At 55.5% G+C, this 20,440-nt stretch overlaps 2 protein-coding genes across 3 annotated transcripts in view; both read left to right on the top strand.

Moving 5' to 3' along the window:
• PDE2A (phosphodiesterase 2A) overlaps positions 1-7,150 on the top strand; it is a 358,875-nt gene extending 351,725 nt beyond the window's left edge. For both annotated transcript variants that reach the window (XM_084626204.1, XM_084626205.1), the window contains one exon: positions 733-7,150. In XM_084626204.1, the coding sequence (XP_084482330.1) occupies positions 733-961 (229 nt within the window). In that variant the 3' untranslated portion in view covers positions 962-7,150. The remainder of the gene's footprint in view (positions 1-732) is intronic.
• Positions 7,151-16,968: 9,818 nt separating this feature from the next.
• ATG16L2 (autophagy related 16 like 2) overlaps positions 16,969-20,440 on the top strand; it is a 57,104-nt gene continuing 53,632 nt past the window's right edge. Inside the window, exon 1 of the mRNA XM_084636556.1 lies at positions 16,969-17,144. Within this exon, the coding sequence (XP_084492682.1) occupies positions 17,030-17,144 (115 nt within the window). The 5' untranslated portion in view covers positions 16,969-17,029. The remainder of the gene's footprint in view (positions 17,145-20,440) is intronic.

Consider the following 20,440-nt stretch of genomic DNA (forward strand, 5'->3'; position numbering starts at 1 on the left):
ACACACACACACACACACACACACTCGCTCCCACCCCACATACACACACACCGCCCTGTGCAGCAGATCCTGTTTAACCAATCCTCCCCCACACACACACACACGCATGCCCTGCCATCAGCTCCTGTTTAACCCCGAGGGAGGGCACGCTGCAATCCCTGGTACCCTCCAGTGGCAGGGGCTGCTTAGCTCCGGGACAGTCAGAGCCCGACACAAGCCTCACTGGGCACTCTCTGGTGGGTGGTGTGTCTCCCCCATCTCCCCCCGACCCCCGGAACTGGGACTTCATCAGCACGCCCCACCCTAAGATAATGTCCAGCTGGAAGAGAAAAGCAGCGAGTTCAGGCCTAGAGGGGCCTCCCATGATCAGCTGCAGGCAGAACCAGCGAGAGTTGGTCTCCTCATGCCTAGAAGGGCCGGGAGCAGGCAGAGGCCAATCAGGGCCAAGCAGGCCAGATAAAAAGGGCTGGCTGGCGCTACTAGTGGCCAGATCTGGGTGAAGCCAAGAGTGGGAAGGCTGGCTCTCCCTGCCCCAGCCCAAGTTATCTGCCCTGGCCAGGGGCCTAACCCTGCCGGCGTTTGCCTCATGACGGGCTCATGTGTCTGGTGTGGACTGCCTAGTTTAGTGCCCATTTGTTTTCTCCGCCCCGGCCAGCCCCGGGGGCAGTTCGCGGCCCCCGGGGCTATGGCTCGCTACCCCTCCTGCTGACGGGCATTCTCCTTGTCCCCCAGGCTGCTCCAGGACCTGTTCCCGAGAGCCACCGAGCTGTATGAGAGGGTGGCCAGCAACAGGGAGCAGTGGACCAAAGTGTCTCACAAATTCACCATCAGGGGCCTCCCCAGCAACAACTCGCTGGACTTCCTGGATGAGGAGTACGACCTGCAGGGGATGGACAGGGAGAGCGCCAAGATGAACGGCTGCCTGGACTCGGAGGGACACATGGAGACGGTGGCGCAATGAGGTTCTCCTCACTGCTGGGGGGGAGGGGGTGACAGATCGACAAACCCAGCGACTTTGTCCCTTTTCTCCTGGATCCAAAGGAAAGAGGGAGCTGGTTTTGATAAATCCTTATTTGTCCAGTGCGTTCTCTGCAGTCACGGTCCCCCCCAGGCCGTGCCTAGCCCCGCGGGTGAGACGGCGGCTCTGATTCACACCTGTTCAGGACACTCACCCACGTGCTCTTTTGGATGCCGGGGGGCGGGCGTTATTCCTTGGACTCCTTTTGCTGTACATTGAAATGAACCGCACTTCCCTCATCCCCTTCTGTACGGGGACCATCGCTTTTCAATGGCTCCAGGGCTCGGTGTCTGCGCTGGGAACAGAAAGGGGTTCGCCAGGACCAGGGAGAGTGTGTGCTTTGAGAAGGCCTGAGGCTGCCCTTCTCCTCTGAGCACGGCTGCCCTCACTTCCCAGACCAGGGTCTCATGCTTCACGCCCTCCTGAGAGCTGAACTTCACGGGCTGACCGACATGGAGGACTTTCGCCGCTGGCTGCTTCAGGGTGGGGGGAGAGGTTTTCCTGCAGGCTGATCTGCAAACCCTGGCTGTTGAATGGGGAGTTACATGGCCCGTGAGGCTGGGACAGGGGAGAGCTGTGCAGGCAGGCAGGGACGGAAAGGAGAGGGGGCCAGTCGCCAAGAAGAGCGGAAATGTTCCCGAGGGTTGCAGAGACGAATGGCCGGGAGAAATCACGTGTGGCGCGTCCTCGTGAACGTACCTGTGGGCGCGGAGCAGTAGGGCCGTAGAACCGGGTCTTTGCTCCGGGGATGTCTGGCTGAGAGCACGATGTGTTTTTCTGACCTCCAGGCAGTCAGGCATGACAGGTCCCGTACTTCCAAGCACAGGCTCACGGCTGCTCTCCTCCCAATGACAGCCTCCCTGCTCTCGGATCCAGGGCCAGCCGCCTCCTGCTGTCTCGCAGTGGTGGAGGGCAGAGGAAGGGTGTTTAGATCCAGAGAGGAGCAAAAAGCCGTCCGACAGGGAAACCTGTCCTGAGGGGACACTGCAGGAGAGGAGAGACTGGAGTCTGCAGGCCATAAAACGCCCCTGATCCATGCACATGCCTCTAACTGCTGAGCAGAAACGCCTGCGCATGATCACTGCCAGCTTGTGATCTCAGAAGGGGGCATCTGCGGGGCCAGAGCCACGCCCGGTGTAAGCAGACGCACATCCAGTGACGTCAGCACAGAGCACTTTCCCCTTCGCCCACATCTTGGCCCATCACTGCCTTTGTAATTGAAACCTGCCCTTTGGAGGCTTTAGCAGAGAAGGTCCCGGTACCCAGGTGTGCCCTGCAGATACCCAGCCGAGCCAGCAGCCGACCACGCAGACGTGCCCCGGCTGCCCTTGATGGGGCGTGCCGGTTCCAGAAGGCATCTGCCAAGCAGTGTCTCCCTGAGCAGTGGTGTTCCCTGAGCAATGGCGCAGAGCCGGAGCGCAGGGAGCCGGATAGCACTCTGCACCCTTCACCAGATGCACGGGCCGCCTGTACCTTGTCTAGCGGGGCCAGCACGGAGGTTATTTAGAGGCCTAGGTTGGACACAGAATCCGGAGGGCATGTGTCACACACGCCGTCTGAAATGTGCCGGGGGCAGCATTTCCTTTGGACGCTGGCGGGGTTTTAAGCCTCCTTCAGGCCTTTTATTGACCCGCTCACCGGTCTCTTTTCTGCTGCACCCGCTGTGTTAGTGGCCTGGGGCCGACGGGTCTAAGTGACTCGGGGGATGGCAGGACTGCAGCAGGGAGAGAAACGCGCCAGCCACCGAGCGTACAGCTTGCTAGCTACGTACCCGCGTGTCGCACTCACAGACCCTAACCTGGCGCTTTCCCCGCTATATGCCTTGAATTCCGACTGACTCCACGGACTGCGTAAGGTCTCGGGCCCGTGAGTGGCAGAGCTGCAGCAAAGCGTTCAGGTGGTCGCCAGGAAAGCAGGAAATACGGACTTTCTTCCCGGGGCCGGTACTGTAGTGTTGTGGCCAGCCTGTCCCAGCTGCCCGTGGACTCTGAGGAACAAATCATCTGCTGAGCAAATGATCGTCACGGGGGCGAGGTGTCCCAGCCTTCAGGGAAACAGACGATAGAGGGGGCAGAGCCCTGTCTCCTGCATGGCCTGGTCCCACTGGTCCCACGTTCTCACTCAAGAGGACATCTGGTGCTGAAGCACTTGCCGGTTTCGTTTGCTATTGATCAGAGGACAGGCCTGCTGGTGGAGTCCGTGTGGGCCTTTAAATCCTTTCCCACGTCATCTTCCCCTGCCAATCGCAGCAGTCACTAGTGTACATAGGCCTGGGTGCTGTTCCTCCTTCTTGGGAAGACACTGAACGGCCTGGGCTGGATTCCTGGCCCCACTGAAATCAGTGGGTTTGTGCCATTGACTTCAGTAGGGCCAGGATTTCGCCCCGGCTGTTCCCCCCAGGATATCACTCCGCGCAGAGGCCAGTCTGCTGCTTTCTCACTTGTCTTCTGCATGCTCAACTTGATTCTTTCTCACAAGGGGCATTAGCATGGGAACAGGGTCTGGGATCTCCACGGCCAGGGGCTCCTTGGTCTCCCAGCTGACGGCGTAAACAGCTCTGTGCGGTGATGACATAATTCCCACCACTGGCGGTGCTCGAGGGCCATCAGCAGAGGGTGAGGAACCCAGATGAAGACCAAGAAGCAGGAGCAGAAGGACTGTGGCATCCACGGTTGAGGATTACATCTCGCCTTTGTCGTGAGCTGGATTTGATGGATGGATGGGACTTCCTCTCTCTAACCCCTGTACGAGAGATGGCCCAAAGCTAAACACCCTACACTGAAGAGCCCCAACCTTTCGGAAAGTTTAGAGCCAGATCTGGGCTTATGGGTTGGCCCCATCGAGTTGAAACAGTCCAGAGCCCCGATCCAAGGTCTCCCTCAGCTCTGCCTTTTTTGGCCTAGGCCCCTAACCCCTAACCCTAACCCCTGCTCCACGCAGTCCTCCAGATAAAGAGAGGAATGGGAGCTACAGGAGAGCGCCACCATCTAGAGGCAGAAGAGTCTCCAAAGAGAATGTGGCCAGGTGGTGTCAGCTGGTCTTGTGTCGTTTTTTGTAGCAAGTCCAGAGAACCCAGGCTCTTCCCCAATAACGGATACTGCAAAACATGGAGGTAGGCTAGCGTGGCCCTGGGGTCCCCGACACTGCAAACTGCATTGATCACAATGAACCAAGTGTGGCTGTCCCTAGGGGGTGAAATTCACCCTGTGCAGAGTGCTGGTGTAACACCGACAGACCCCGGTTGTCGGCAGATGGGATCAAACCTGGGGCCTCTGGAGCTTAGTGCATGAGACTGTCCCGCGTGAGCTAAAAGCCGCCTGGCTCTTAGCTAAGGCTGCAGCAGTCTCATTAATCTCTAAGTGGTCTGGGTGTCGCTGGGGGGGACAGAACACCACACCCAGGAGGTGTGTGGGTTACACTGGCACAAGTCCCAGCTAAACCCTATTTCGAAGGCACAAGCAGGCCACAGGGGCGTATTTCACAACAACTGGTCCCTTTGCTTTGCTAAAGCAGCACCTTCTGAAATAGCGAGCCTGGCGAACCTCCACCAAAGCCATCTGACGCCGACCTGGCGGCAGGAGTCTTCGCATACTGGCTGTGGGGTGTCAGCACGGGGTGGAGTTACATAAATGTTTGGTGGAGGAGGAGGAGGATGGCCTTACCCAATACTCACTGCTGAGTGTCTCAAGCGCGTTGACTGGCCTGTGTTACGTGGGGGCTCAGACTCTGTGGTGACAATGGTCCGATCTGGCCTTAAAACCTACGGCTGAGGAGCGGTAGGAGCTGCCGGGTGTGTTTAATCTTCGGGCACGGCTACACGTGCAGCGGTAGAGCGCTGTGAGTTAAACCCGCCTTCGTAGGGCGCAGTAGGGAAAGCGCTGCAGTCTGTCCACACTGACAGCTGCAAGCGCACTGGCCCGGCCACATTTGTGGCACTTGCCGTGGCATTGGGAGCGGTGCACGATGGGCAGCTATCCCATCGAGCACCTCTTCCCATTCTGGCGCTGTGGCTTGTGGGAAGGGGGCGGGGCATTCTGGGTCCTGTCCCAACGCCCTGTGATGCATCGGTTCGCATCCCACCATTCCCTTTGCTTCGGTCCACATTGCGCGCCATCTTTCAACGTTTTTTGTACTGCGCGCTCTGTCTTCCCTTTCGGTCTGCGGGAATGGAGCCCGAACTGCTGAGGAGAATTTTCAGTGCTGTAAAGCGGGGGAAATCCCAGTCAGAAGCACATCGGGCCGGTAAATACCCATGCTGGTAAACACAGCAGCTGAGGCTTAGAGTCCTGGAGACCATGCTGCAGGTTTCTATCCCAGAGCAGCGCTCAGCATGGGGAAAAAGAGGGAGCTGGTGTTTAGGGCAGCAGATTGTGTCCTAAATGAGGATGCTATTCCTGGCTTTGCCACTGACTTACTGCGCGACTTCAGGCAAATCACTTTCTCTCTCCCCGTGCCTCAGTTTCCCCATCAATGACTCTCTTATCTCACAGGAGCTGCTCTGAGGCTGGAACCATTATTTAGGCTTTGAGAGCCTCAAATGGAAAGGGCTACCAAAGTGCATCAGTGTAATCAGCAGCTGGACTATTTACCTGGGGAGGAAGGGCAGGGTTGTCTGGATCCTGTGGGTGGATGAGCACTGCAGTGTGTAAATGTAGGAACATCTGGTCTTCAGCGACATGCAGTACACATGGGTGTCATCCCTACCTGCTCTGCGCACCATCCAGCGACCAGACATTGGCTCATGCTGTGGGTATGAATTTCTTGTGGATTTGGGCTACATACAGGTTTTCCTCGGGGTCTTTTTTTAATTGTATGTTTCTTTGAATATATGTCGTGTGTGCTGATGTATGTGGGGAACAGTGGGAGACTCTGAAGACAAGGATGCTAACCGAAAACATGTATTCATTTGCCTTACCTATTCAGAGTTGCCTTTAGAAAGATGCTTTGTATAAAATACTTGGTAGGACCTTGCGTAGTTACTAAATGTGAATGTTGGCTGATAGCTTTGTATAGGAGTACGTCTATTTCTTTCTACCACAATCCCTCTTAGAACAACTGTAAGTATTTGCAGAGGGGAAGATAGCAAAGAAATTGAAAAAAAAACAAACAAACCCCTAAAGGCAAAAAAACCTCCCAACCCTGAAAACAAAGCTTACTCTGATTGTTACGCTCCATTCGATTTTATCGGGCAGTGCTTGTAATTAATTTGTAACCACCACATTGTATTATAGCCATTGTTTGGGAATGGGAAATTATTTATCGACACTCCATCTTCCGCTGCGTGAAGAGCAAAGTTGACGGCGTACGTAAACTTGCGGTAACGTGGTTTTAATGATAGTTTCTAAGGGTCTGACTTATCCATTGGTGGCATGCTGAAAAAGGGCGCATAACATGGGGCGGGGGAATCAGTGGTCAAATCTATCCCTTTTTTCTCCACTGGAGATGTGTAAATAAAAACAGAGGGTGAAATTCACCCCTGTGTAAGGCCTGTGCATAACGAAGCACTAGGACTTAGGGGGTGCATAGAACTTGTGCTGGCCTGATTTCCCCCTTGGAGAATGCCACCACTGCTAGCTTACCTGCGGACATCAGCGCTTTTCCCCCGCAGCCTGGTCCTTTTCTATTCGGACACTTTCCTGCAAATGAAGCAAGAGCTGGGACCCGGGCCAGGTGCTCCCTTCCTTCCGCTCACTTGCGAGCACAAAAGAGCGAAGGGGAAGGGGGGGGGGTGTCACAGACGCACCAACATCCACACCTCGCTGCGTAGTTGCCACTCGGATTCCCCTGGCGCTGTATAAAAGCGGAGGCAACAAACCAAACCAAAATGTGAAGTGGCTGCTTCCAAGCTGTGGCTGTGTTTTGCACCCTTGCTGGTTTTAATGTTGCTTTGTATGTAAGTGTGGTTCTTTTTCTCTCTCTCCCTTGTACATAGCCACCTGTAGATACTGTAAAGCCCGGCCGGTTTGTAGGGGATCTCTTACCTAGCGTGTGTGTGTGTGTGAAATATTTTCCAGCTTTTCTGTCTTCTTATTACATTGGTTGTTCTGGGGTTTCATTTTGTTTTTCTCCCTTAAATAGTTGTGAAGGGGAAAAAAATGGGGAATTTTTTTCCTAATAAATTTCATACGCCGATCTCCAGTGTCTGCTTTTTATTCTGCGTGGGGACCAAGTGGCTGATCGCAAGGCACATGGCTGGCTGGTTTGATGTGTCGGGTCTCAGCTAAACAGGAGCTGGCCTGTTTCAGTTCTGGGGGGCAGGGTCCCAAGTGGTGTTGGTTATACAATAGGTGGGGCTCTTCCCTCTCAGTCAGCAGACCTGACTGATGATGGTGTTAGTAGGGTGACCAGATAGCAAGGGACGGGGGATGGAGTGGGTAATAGGCGCCTATATAAGAAAAAGTCCCAAAAAACAGGACTGTCCCTTTAAAAACGGGACATCTGGTCACTCTAGGTGTTAGGGGATAGCTGCCCAGAGGCTACAGAGGTTTCAAAAAGTCCACTCCAGTCTTCACCGATGTCTCCAAGGCAGTTTAAGGCATAGTATTGGGAGTCTCAAAAAGAAAAGGAGGACTTGTGGCACCTTAGAGACTATTTATTTTGAACCAATAAATTTGAACATGAGCTTTCGCATGAAAGCTCATGCTCAAATAAATTGGTTAGTCTCTAAGATGCCACAAGTCCTCCTTTTCTTTTTGCGAATACAGACTAACACGGCTGCTACTCTGAAACCTATTGGGAGTCTGTCATGTTACTTGGTAATGGAAATGCTGACAGAGTCTATGTTTCCTAGACTCGTAAACTTTAAGGCCAGAAGGGACCATCATGATCATCTAATCTGACCTCCTGCACTTTGCAGGCTCACCCACCCTTTCCTGGAACAGACCCCGAACCTCTGGCTCAGGCACTGACGACCTCAAATCATGATTTAAAGACTTTGAGTTACAGAGAATCCACCATTTACACTAGTTTAAACCTGCAAGTGACCCGTGCTGCAGAGGAAGGCAAAACCCCACCAGGGTCTCTACTCATCTGACTGGGGGGAAATTCGCTCCTGACCCCAGATATGGGGATCAATTAGACCCTGAGCGTGTAGGTGAGACCCACCACCCAGACCCTGGGAGAGAATTCTCTGTAGTAACTCAGCGCCCTCCCCACCTAGTATTACAGGCCATTAGAAGTTTAGCAACCAGTGCGACTGGACAAGCTTAGTATGTCTGAAAATCAGGCCAACACTACAAACCGTTCTGAGCCAGCTGGTGTACATGTGTGTCGCTGTCCTCTACAGATGAAATCAGTGCTGCTCAACTAGGTGTCATAGACCCTATGCTACCCTTAGCAAAAGGAGATTTTCCTTTCTGTCATGTGGTAGGCTCCTGTCCTTTCAGAGCAGGAAGCTCTGAATGCTATCCCTGCTCTCACACTAGGGCGAAATAGCCAGCTGGAGCGGTAGATCCGTGCCTCTGAAGGTACTGGCCCTTCTGAGAATAACCTTAGCAGGAATAAGAAAAGGAGGACTTGTGGCACCTTAGAGACTAACCAATTTATTTGAGCATGAGCTTTCGTGAGCTACAGCTCACTTCATCGGATGCACACTGTGGAAACTGCAGAAGACATTATATACACACAGAGACCATGAAACAATACCTCCTCCCACCCCACTCTCCTGCTGGTAATAACTTATCTAAAGTGATCATCAAGTTGGGCCATTTCCAGCACAAATCCAGGTTTTCTCACCCTCCGCCCCGCCCCCCCACAAGCTCACTCTCCTGCTGGTAATAGCCCATCCAAAGTGACCATTCTCTTTAAAATGTGTATGAAAATCAAGGTGGGCCATTTCCAGCACAAATACAGGTTTTCTCACCCCCCCACCCCCCTTTTACCAGCAGGAGAGTGAGTTTGTGGGGGGGGGGCGGAGGGTGAGAAAACCTGGATTTGTGCTGGAAATGGCCCACCTTGATTATCATACACATTTTAAAGAGAGTGGTCACTTTGGATGGGCTATTACCAGCAGGAGAGTGAGTTGGGGGGGGGGGGGGGCGGAGGGTGAGAAAACCTGGATTTGTGCTGGAAATGGCCCAACTTGATGATCACTTTAGATAAGCTATTACCAGCAGGAGAGTGGGGTGGGAGGAGGTATTGTTTCATGGTCTCTGTGTATATAATGTCTTCTGCAGTTTCCACAGTGTGCATCCGATGAAGTGAGCTGTAGCTCACGAAAGCTTATGCTCAAATAAATTGGTTAGTCTCTAAGGTGCCACAAGTCCTCCTTTTCTTTTTGCGAATACAGACTAACACGGCTGTTACTCTGAAACTTAGCAGGAATGGCGTGGATGCAAACTCATACGGCAGCAGAGAGACACTGAATGGCCAAGCGATGAGCAGAGCTTCCAGCTGTTCAGAATCCCCACACATAGTACAGACAGTGGGATCCTACCGACTCTTTCGTGGAACGATGCAGGGGCCAAATCTGTCCCTGGCTCACGGCGTCCCCAGGTGATATCCTGGGTCTAACAGTAACGGTGTCTTGTCTTCTCAATACTTAAACACTTGTTAAGCCTCTGCTCTTTCGTCTTCCCGGAGTGTCTCGTTTGCTCAGCTTCGTGCTGGAGGCAAGTGAGTGTTTCTAAAGTTACTTTTAACACATTATGTAAGGTAAAACAAAAGAAGGAGGCATGCCCTTGGGCCCAGGTTAGGAGTGAGGTCCCCTAGGGGGCAGTGGTAGCAGACACACAATAGCCGGTCCATTCAGGCTCCCAGCTGGGCTGCTCAGAGGAGGCTGCATCGGGGGTGAGTGAGCCAGAAACTGGGGTGCATGGAGGATCGGGGGAAGCAGGCCCAATCTGGCCGGAAGGGCGGTGGGGAACAACTGCCCTGGCCCTGTCAGTTGGGGCTCTCTGGTGATGGCTTCCTGCCCAGAAGAGGAGACCAGGGCCTCCCCACCCCCAGACATATGCACACACCTTACCCTGGCTGGCAGCGCTGGGCTCTTTCGAACTGACACCCGCAGCTAGAGATGACTAATCATGAGCTAAGCCGGCGCCCGCCTCCGCTCTCTGAGGCTGCCCGGCGGTGTCAGGGGGCCAGTCTCGTCCTACCCTCTCTTCCCCCACCTCCCCTCTCGGGCAACTCAGTTTCCTGACGTCCCGGAGGGGAGACGGGGCTGAGAAACCCCACGAACGCCACGCGAGTGCGGGCGAGTCTCCGTCCCAGCAGCACAGGGCAGCTGCCCCGTTTCGCTCCCCGGAGGGGTGGGTCCCAGCCTCTGGGGCAGGGACCTGGGCCTTCTGCCCCCCCTGATGTCTCTGGCTCCCGCACCAAAGCAGGAGCAGCTCGTCCAGCCCCTGGGCCCAGCAGCAGCCAAGTCAATAAACCCCATCCAACAGTGAGCCCTTGAGGGGGGCAGGCTGTGGCCAAGCCCCCCCACTGCCCCCCAGGAGGGGTGTGAGTGGTGGGGTCAGCGAGGGGGTTGTGGGGCGCCGGAGCCCCAGCACGTGCTCAGAACAAGGCCTGTTTGCTCAGCAACGCTTGCCCTCGAAAGTCTCTCTGTGGAGTCCCAGAAGCAGACAGAACAGGACGGGGAACACCTGGCCTCTGACATGGGGAGCAACCCCCATCTCCAGGGAGCGCCCAGGGCAGGCTGGGGCCAGCAAGGAGCCATATAGAGACGCCCCAAGGAGAAGGAGTCACACCCCAGCAACACAGCACCCTTGCTGGGGGGGGGGGGGGAGGGGGATGGACAAGGAAGGAAGAAACACACTCAGTCTTGCCCCCCGAATCCCTGAAGAGACTCAGCCCATTGGCGGGGGGGTGGGGGTTCAGTTCGCAGGGATGACGGAAATATCCTCAGCTGCCTGCTGGCCCCTGGGTGATGCCCCTTGGCCTGCATGGCTCACCGGTCTGCAGGGCTGGGCTGGGCCCATTAGGGGAGCCACTGGGGTTAGAGTCGGGGGGTTCCTCTTTGTTTACACAGGCCTGGCTCCCTGACCACCACACGCAGCGGTTTAGCCAGAGGCTGCTCTAGGCATCAGCAAGTGGGGCAGTCGGCAGAGATGCGTCAAGTCGGGGTGTAACGTACCCCCGCACTAGCTGGGGTGTGATGTACCCCAACACGAGCCTGCCCTGCACTAGCTGGGGTGTGATGTACTCCTGCACTAGCCTGTCCCACACTCCTGGGGTGTGATGTACCCCCACACTAGCTGGGGTGTGACATACCCCCCCATTAACTAAGGTGTGACGTACCCCTGCATTAGGTGGGTGTGATGTACCCCCGTACTAGCCTGCCCAGCACTTGCTGGGGTGTGACATACCCCCCCGCTAGCGTAGGTGTGATGTACCCCCACACGAACGGAGGTATGCTGGACCCCGCACTAGTCTGTCCGGACTCCTAGAGTGTGACATACCCCCACACTAGCCGGTCGCAGTGCAGACTAATGGTCTTTAGCTGTTCCTTAATGCGCGTTGCTCTCGTCCTCTGTGAAACGGGCTGAGAGCGAAGCACACTAAGATCCCTGGTGAGGCGGGTCAGCAGGGTGCCTGATCGACGAGCGCCCTAACACACACCAAGGCTTGGGCTCAGACCATGACGCTGGAGGGCCCAGCCCAGCGGGTGCTACTTGGGGGAGCCCTGAGCATGGCCTACCCGCCAGCAGCCTCTCCCCGGACATGGGCCACCCAGGACAGGCAGTGACCAGGTAAATAGCATCCCCTGCCCCCCATCTGCCCCTCTGTGCCCCCATGTCCTACCCCCACCCCAGCTGCCCCTGCCCAGGCCCCCCAAGGGCCTGCCACCATCTCCCCCTCCCCCCCATGTCATAGCCCATCTGCCACTAAGAGTCCTGCCTCCTAGCTATCTCCCACCTTATCTGTCCCCCTCCCCAGCCCTCCTACCCCACAGGTGCTCCTCACTGTGTCCTGTCCCCCAACCCCATCTGCCCTAGGCTCTGCTTCCTGTCCGCTCTTTTCCTAGCTCCCCACCTCAGCTGTATCCTGAACTCCCCCAGGTCCTGGCCCCAGTCCCCACTCTGTGTCCGGACTCCAGCCCCCCACTATTATCCCCACATTGTTGCATGGCCCAGACTCAGGCTAGGGACCTCCCAGCCTGGTGCTGCTCCCCCTGCTCCCTAAGGTGCCATTCAGATTGACACCCAGAGGGGTTCACTTAGGATGGGGGGGCAGAGCCCAATGGGGGGGGCAGTGGACCCCCACACAGAGTCCCAGCACATGGTGCTGTTAGGGGCAGGGTGGATTGGTTTAAATCAAGGCTATTTAAATCACCAAGTGGAAAGCCTCAATCATTGATCGTAATCAACTTTTCCCATTTGTACTTCAGTTCTTTTCTAAAGAAAGGTGCATTCTCATTGGCTGATATCACTGGTAAAGCATGTTGGTTTACAATGAAAAAGAGCCTTTACGCTGGATTTGGATGTTCCACTCCCATGGTTATGGGGTCAGAGCAAATGGTGGGGATTATGGAACCGAAATCTAAACAGGCAGAAATACCCCTGGTCATATCTAGTCAACATCATCACCCAACCTGACCCTTACCCTACACCACAGACAGCGGACCTGCTAGATCTACCGGGGAAGCAAAATTCATTAGCACTCTGGATTGGACTCGCAGATATTGGCAAATTCCTTTAGATTCTGATGCCCAGGAAGTCAGCTTCTGTAGTGGAATCTGGCCGATCTGAGTTTAAGGTTATGCCCTTTGGATTAATTAGTGCAGGGCTACCTTTCAGAGGCTTGTCAGTGAGGTACTGCAGGGCTTACAGGTCTTCGCCAGGGCCTATGTACATGACTTGGCTATTTTTAGTGATCCCTGGAAGACCACCTGAGCCACATGGGAATGGTATTGCAGAGGCTTAGAGAAGCCAGCCTCACTGTCACGGTGTCCAAAGGCAAGATGGGGGCCGGGGAGGTACCTGATTGAGGACACAAGGTGGTGCAGTGGGTTTGTTCACACTGAGTCTTTAAGAAGCCGTTCAAAATTGGTCTGTTGCACAAACCAAGAAGCAGATCCAATCCTTTATTGGTCTGGTCAGCTATTACTGGAGGTTTGTAAAGGGAGTTAATGAAATTGTGCCCCCATAACAAACCTTACAAAAAAGGGGAAGCCAGACTGTGTGATGCAGACTGAGGCCTGGGAGGAAGGCTTCAAGGACATGCAAAAGGCTTTGTCTACAGAGCCAGTTTTCATAAGCCCCGAATTCAGCAAACCCTTTGTGGTGTGCACTGATGCTTCTAATGTTGGGTTAGGCACAGGGCTAATGCAGGCTGGGGTGGAGGACAAGAGCCCCCCCGTTGACTTCTTAAGTAAAAAGTTGACCCCCACCAAACAGAACTATGCTGTCATCGAGAGAGAATGTTATGCCATAGTTTAGGCTATTAAACAATTTACACCTTATCTGCATAATGGAAATGTTACCTGCACAAAATTCTCTGTTACTCACACACTCTAGGGGCACCCACCTTTACCCAGTTCCTAGGTCTCGAGGCGTAACCCTGTTAATTTAAGTACCCACCCTTACCCAGTTCCTAGGGCTCAGGGTGTACTCTTTGCGGAGTTGCAGGACCTTTTATCAGTGAAAGAGCCCTACACAGTAATATCCTTATCCTCTATTTATTAATAATTATCAAGCAGAATACACATGCTAAGCATACAGTGCTGTGCTAACCAATCCTGATCATGCAGACGGACTTTCCCTTTTGGCCAGGCAAGGTCAGTCTCATCTGGATTGTGGTCGCTTCACATCGTGGTCGTGCAGAGGATTCTTGGCAGTTCTGATCTTAGGCTGTGTCTTAGAGGCGAGTTCTTCTTCTTCTTCCAGGTCTTTCCCTTTTCTTATTCTTCTTTCCTTCTGCTGGTCTCCTTCTTGGACCCCAGTTCATATAGTGAAACTTAAGTCCTGCTTAGCTCTACTTTAACCAATCATTTTACTGAAATTTTACTAAACAATTCTCTAACCTATTCTAACATATTGTAATATGGTTGCACCAAGCCACACGGACCAATTTGAGGCATTACACTGCAGGCTAGCTCTGCAGGAGTATGACATGGTAATAGCTCATAGCAAGGGAAAAGAAAACGTAGTGGCAGGTGCCTTATCAAGAATAGGGAACCCTGAGGCATATTCAAGAGTCCCTTCACCATTTTTGCACTGGGAATGTGACGCTGGCAGACCAGGTGCCAGCTCATGCCAAGGACCCCATGCCTCAGATGAACACTGGCAAATGCCGAGCTGGAATCAGGCTGGCTCGCCTGTTGTGGCAGTGTTGTTAAAATAGGTATTTGAACGACAATGGTTCGTGCTTAGAAGTTATTGAATGCTTGTGAGTCGCAGCCTTCATTAATCTCACCTATAACAGCTCTATCCCCTATTGGAAGGTAATAGTTGAGCAGTTGTATGGTAAGCCTCTGTGACTGTGTAAATCGCCAAACAGGAGAGAGACATTGACTGGTGCAAAGTGCTGATCTGCAACCGAAAGTGTTACGTCCTGCCTCATGGGTCCAGCGACACCAGACAGACTATTGTAGGATGATAAGGAGGACGGAAGACATTTGTTGTTTTGCCCTCCACACCACGTGAAGATGGGTCAAGCAAGGGGATTCCTCCCATCAGCTGAGCTTGCAGCTCAGAGCACAATGCTAAGAGTATCTCTGTGCTGCTTGGAATTGGGGGCAGGTTTACCAGGCATAAGCAAGAGGTCCTCAGTGCTTAGCCTGGGTTAGCCCTAAACAGAGCTTGCTTATTATAGGCACTTCTATTACCTTTTGAAACTTAAGATTGCAACTCATTTGTGTCTCTGCTTACCTGCTTTAACCTTGCCAATAACTCTCGTTCCTTTTCCTATTTAATAAATCTGTATATAGTTTCTTACAGGATTGGCTAAAAGCATTGTCTTCGGTGTAAAGATCTTAGGTTGAGCAGACCGGGGTGACTGACCCTTTGAGACTGGGAGTAACCTGAATGTTGCTGTGATCGTTGGTGTAAGGGACCATCTATCGCAAAGGCAGGCTCGCCTGCATGGCGAGACAGATCAGAGTACCCACAGGGACTGTCTGTGACTCCACAGTTAGGCCACTTTAGTGCCTGAGGAGTTTACACTTGATACTTGGTTGGTGAAATCTACGTATAGAACTCACTGCCAGTTTGGGGTTTGTGCCCTGGTTCTTAACTGCCTGCCCTGAGGTTGGGTCCCACGCTACACTTGCTCCATTTGAGAGCCACTGGGGAGAGCTGGATCCCTAGAAGGACATTCACTGAAGATGGGCTCCAATCGCAGAACTGGGAGCGGCTGGGTCTAGCACTGAGCCCTTCCAGGCTGGCTGTTCAGATCGGTGGCTTTGGTTCCTGTCCACAGTTCTCCGACATGTCTACATGGGGGTTACAAACTAACGTGGTCCAGATCAACGGAGAGAAAATAATTCTCTGGTGGTTGGCGCTCACGGCACAGTCTGGGACCCACCTGTGAAGGGCCCTACAGAAAGCCATTAGGCTGTGGTTGCTGGAGTGGGGCCACGGCCCGGGGGCGCGCAGCACAGAGAAGAACGGGGCTTCTGTCCCTGCTGCCCAGGCAGCCTGGCCACAGCATGTGCCCTTGCCAGCCCCGGGGGCATGATCTGGGATGTGCAAAGCTCCGGCCAGGCTGGGCTCCCCGAGGGAACAGGGCCAGTGCGGGCGGTGCCTGCCCCAGAGATGGGCCTGGGGCTCAGAGAGCCACACGGCCCCTGCGATGGTCTCCTGCCCTTTAGGGTCAAGCAGGGTCAGTGTGTGTGGGGGGGGTCTACCCAGCCCAGCGTCCTGCACTCAGCTCCCCTTCTCCTGCTGGGGCCAGGCCAGACTGCAGCCCCTCCGCTGCGGGGTGGGCCGGGCTCTGTGCATGGGGCAGCCGGGCTCCTCCAGCCCCTCTGGTGTGGGGCGGGCCGGGCTCCATGCACAGGGCAGGCCGGGCCCCTCTAGCCCCTCTGGTGTGGGGCGGGCCAGGCTCCGTGCACAGGGCGGGACGGGCCCCTCTAGCCCCTCTGGTGTGGGGCGGGCCAGGCTCCGTGCACAGGGCGGGACGGGCCCCTCTAGCCCCTCTGGTGTGGGGCGGGCCGGGCCCCTCTAGCCTCTCTGGTGTGGGGCGGGCCGGGCCGGGCTCCGTGCACAGGGCAGGCCGGGCCCCTCTAGCCCCTCTGGTGTGGGGCGGGCCAGGCTCCGTGCACAGGGCGGGACGGGCCCCTCTAGCCCCTCTGGTGTGGGGCGGGCCGGGCTCCATGCACAGGGCAGGCCGGGCCCCTCTAGCCCCTCTGGTGTGGGGCGGGCCGGGCCGGGCTCCGTGCACGGGGCAGACCGGGCCCCTCTAGCCCCTCTGGTGTGGGGCGGGCCGGGCCGGGCTCCGTGCACGGGGCAGGCCGGGCCCCTCTGGTGTGGGGCAGACCGGGCCCCTCTAGCCCCTCTGGTGTGGGGCGGGCCGGGCCGGGCTCCGTGCACGGGGCAGGCCGGGCCCCTCTGGTGTGGGGCGGGCCGGGCCCCTCTAGCCTCTCTGGTGTGGGGCAGGCCGGGCTCCGTGCACGGGGCAGGCCGGGCCCCTCTGGTGTGGGGCAGACCGGGCCCCTCTAGCCCCTCTGGTGTGGGGCGGGCCAGGATCCGTGCACGGGGCAGGCCGGGCCCCTCTAGCCTCTCTGGTGTGGGGCGGGCCGGGCTCCGTGCACGGGGCAGGCCGGGCCCCTCTGGTGTGGGGCGGGCCGGGCCCCTCTAGCCTCTCTGGTGTGGGGCGGGCCAGGATCCGTGCACGGGGCAGGCCGGGCCCCTCTAGCCCCTCTGGTGTGGGGCGGGTCGGGCTCCGTGCATGGGGCAGGCCAGGCTCCCCCAGTCCCTCTGGTGTGGGGCGGGCCGGGCTCCGTGCATGGGGCGGGGCCGAGCAGGGCCCCCTCCCTGGGGCTGGGCCCGCCGGGGGCTTCCCCCGCTGGTGACGTCAGGAGGGTTCCCTCCCCGCGCGGACGCAGCCCGGCCGCCCAGGGCCGCAGCCATGGCCGAGGCGGCGGGGAGCGGCGGCGGCAGGTCCTGGAAGCGTCACATCGTCCGGCAGCTGCAGCTGCGGGACCGGGCGCAGGGCGGCCGCTTCCTGGACGTGGTGCAGGCCTGTGAGCGAGCGGGGCCGGGGCGGCCGCCTGCGCCGTGCTGGGCGGGGGCAGGGGGAGCTGGCGCCCTGGGGGGGGTTGATTTGGGGAGGGGGTGTTTGGTTTAGGGGGACAGAGGGAGGGGGTGTTTGGTTTGGGAAGGGAGGGGGACAGGGGTACCTGGAGCCCTCGGGCAGCAGGTGTTTGATTTGAGGGGGGGGCAGGGGTAGCTGCGGGGCGGGGGCGGGGTTGATTTGGGAAGGCAGGGGGCAAGGGGTAGCTGGAGCCCTGGGGGGAGGGGGTGTTTGGTTTGGGAAGGGAGGGGGACAGGGGTACCTGGAGCCCTCGGGCAGCAGGTGTTTGATTTGGGAGGGGTAGCTGCGGGGGGCGGGGGGTTGATTTGGGAAGGCAGGGGGCAAGGGGTAGCTGGTGCCCTGAGGGGAGGGGGTGTTTGGTTTAGGGGGACAGAGGGAGGGGGTGTTTGGTTTGGGAAGGGAGGGGGACAGGGGTAGCTGGAGCCCTCGGGCAGCAGGTGTTTGATTTGGGAGGGGTAGCTGCAGCTGGGGCGGGGGGGTTGATTTGGGAAGGCAGGGGGCAAGGGGTAGCTGGAGTCCTGCGGGGGATGGTGTTGGTGCAGCTCAGGGGGCTGCCTGCTTCGGGGTAGGAGCAGACTTTGGGTGGGGGAGATTGGGAGGGGTCAGACGGGTAGGTGTGACCCTGGGGTGGGTGGATTTTAGGCAGTGATGGAGGGGAAAGGGGTAGGTGCAGGCCTGGGGTGGGGAGTGTACTTGATTTGCGGGAGGGGCAGGACGCTGCAGCTCGGGTTAGTGGGTGCGTTTGAAGGAGGAGCAGCCTCGCGTGTGTGGTGATAGCTGAAGCGCCAGGGGAAAGGGATAAGGCCACCTTCAGTTTTTGTTACCCAACAAACTGTTGTGTAGCCGGGTCCTGGCCCTTCCCCCTTCTCTCAGCCTCTCACTGGATGAGTCATTTGTTTTGTAGCTGCCTTTGAAATATAAATATCCCTTTTCTGGCCGGGAGGTGTGGTTTGCTCAGAGTTTTGTGCCTAACTCTGCCCTTCTGTTTTGACTTGTAAACGTGAGCTCCGACGCCGTCCTTGTCCTCCCCCCACCCTGTCGCTTGTGCGTTCTGTGCCCTGGCGTGTCTCTCCGTGCCGCAATGTGCGGGTCAAATGCCCATTCTGGAGGCAGCCGGAATTGCTGACTCTCCCACACCCTCCCCCTGGCGAAATAAACGAGATGTCGCCTAGCCGAAAGAAAGGTTTCTGTGGTGTGGAAGAAGGAAAGTGAGGGGTTGGTTAGATCCGTGTTCTGCTGACCTCGCTCTGAACTGCGACCCTGGCCATCAGAAAGAAGGCTTGTTCCGGGCCTAGAAGGAGCAGAATGCTTTAGCGTGATAAAGGCAGGTGAAAGTAAAAGCAAAAGGATGAAATTAGCCGAGGGGAGAGCTCTAGGTTGCGTATCAGAGAAGTCTTCCTGGTTGTTATCAACTGTTCATCTTGTGCAAGCAACAAACATCTTGAAAGGGAGATTAAATCATGTTTCAGGGCTCAATCCAATATCCAATTATTAGAGGCGGGAATGAGACCTAATGGAGGGACAGGTGCTACGCCTTCCTCTGAAGCAGCCAGCGCTGGCCGCAGTCAGTGACAGGATATGGGACCAGAGGGATCTCAGGACGGATTTGACCAAGCAGCTTTTACGCTCCCCGGTCAGGATCGGTGTCCTATTGTGCTAGGTGCTCTACAAATGCACAAGCGCAATCCCTGCCCTGAAGAGCTGATATCCCAGGCTTTGATCTGGTAAGAAGCTCTGTTCAGATGTGCCTCTGAATACATTTTCAGGATCAGGGTCTAACTGAAGTCAGGTTGCAAGGAGTGGGTCTAATAAACAGTACGGGGGTGGCTCAAGGTGACTGATAAAATCCCAGGATCACATAGTTAGGGAACAGCTGTATGAATTGGATTCTTGCATTTGCCCAGTTCCAATTGTTTAAACCTCAGATTATTTTCGATATATCTATTTCTATTCAAAATAACAGTCATTTCCCAGATCCCTCCATGTCTCCTGGTCAAGCCCACCCCAAAATTCAGTGACTGCCAGAAACCATCTCCCATTGATCGCTGTGGGATAGTCTCCTTGGGGACTTGGTGGAAGCCCCACCCTTGTGACCTTTTGTGGGTTGTATGGTCTAGTTTTAAAAGTCCTGGAGGGAATAATCCTGCCATGGCCTCAGGGAGATAGATTGGAAGAGCTCAGTGCCTCAGTTTCCCCACCTGTACAATGGTACTGACCTCCTTAGGAAAGAGCGTTGAGATCTGCTGATGAAAAGTGCTGTATAGGAGTTGAGTATATTAGGGCTTTTCCTTTGCTCAGGTCCATGACTATATCTGCTTTACACTTTTCAGATGGGCATCCAATATTTCTCACATCCTCACCCCTGCTAAGTGGCTGCTTTGCGTCAAAGGTTACTGTAATCTTTTTGCATTGCTAATAAGTCTTTACATTTGTACCTTTCCTCTCCAAGTGCTTTCCAGGCCCTTCAGTTGCATTTCTGATCCTGGATCTGGTTTCACCCTAATTTTGTGTCGCGCCCCAGAACCAAAGCAAAAGAGCATGTGAAGTATGTGTCAAGAAAACCACGTGCCCTAGTATCCTCTGCAAGGATGGCTAGACTGTGAGTCTTGGAAGAAGGCTCTTGGGAGAGCACAGCTCTTTCCTTGACGTGTGTGTTTTGAGATTGGCAGGGAATGTCTGGGTGTGCTTTCGCTTTCTGCTCCTCAGAAGGGGAGGCTGAGTCAGTCTGATGCAGACTGGTCTGCTCTATACAAACACTTTGTTGCTGACAACAGATGTAGGCACCGGTGAAGCACTGAACCGCTGCTGAAACCTGCTGCGGTCTGCACTTGTATCTAAATCAGGTTCAACACTGCTTCGGCTCGCTTCCGTATGCCCGTTTTCAACAACAGGTCATTCTTGTTGTGTAGACAAGGTTTCGTTATTATTCCTGTTTTTTGCTTTGCCCTCTGACTCTGCGCCCTGGGGGTTAGGTAAGAGAGAGGCGTCTGGGGTACAAAAAAAGAAAAGGTGAAGTGAGCTCTAGCTCATGAAAGCTTATGCTCAAATAAATTTGATAGTCTCTAAGGTGCCACAAGTCCTCCTTTTCTTTTTGCGGATACAGACTAACACGGCTGCTACTCTGAAACCTGTCTGGGGTACAGTAAGTCAGGTATCCTTCACTTTGGGGATGGTGAAGGGCTAAAACACAGAAAAGAGCAGGGAAAACCCACTCCTAAAAACAAA

The sequence above is a fragment of the Lepidochelys olivacea genome (genome assembly GCF_965140295.1).
Source record: "Lepidochelys olivacea isolate rLepOli2 genome assembly, chromosome: 1".
NCBI lineage: Eukaryota > Metazoa > Chordata > Testudines > Cheloniidae > Lepidochelys > Lepidochelys olivacea.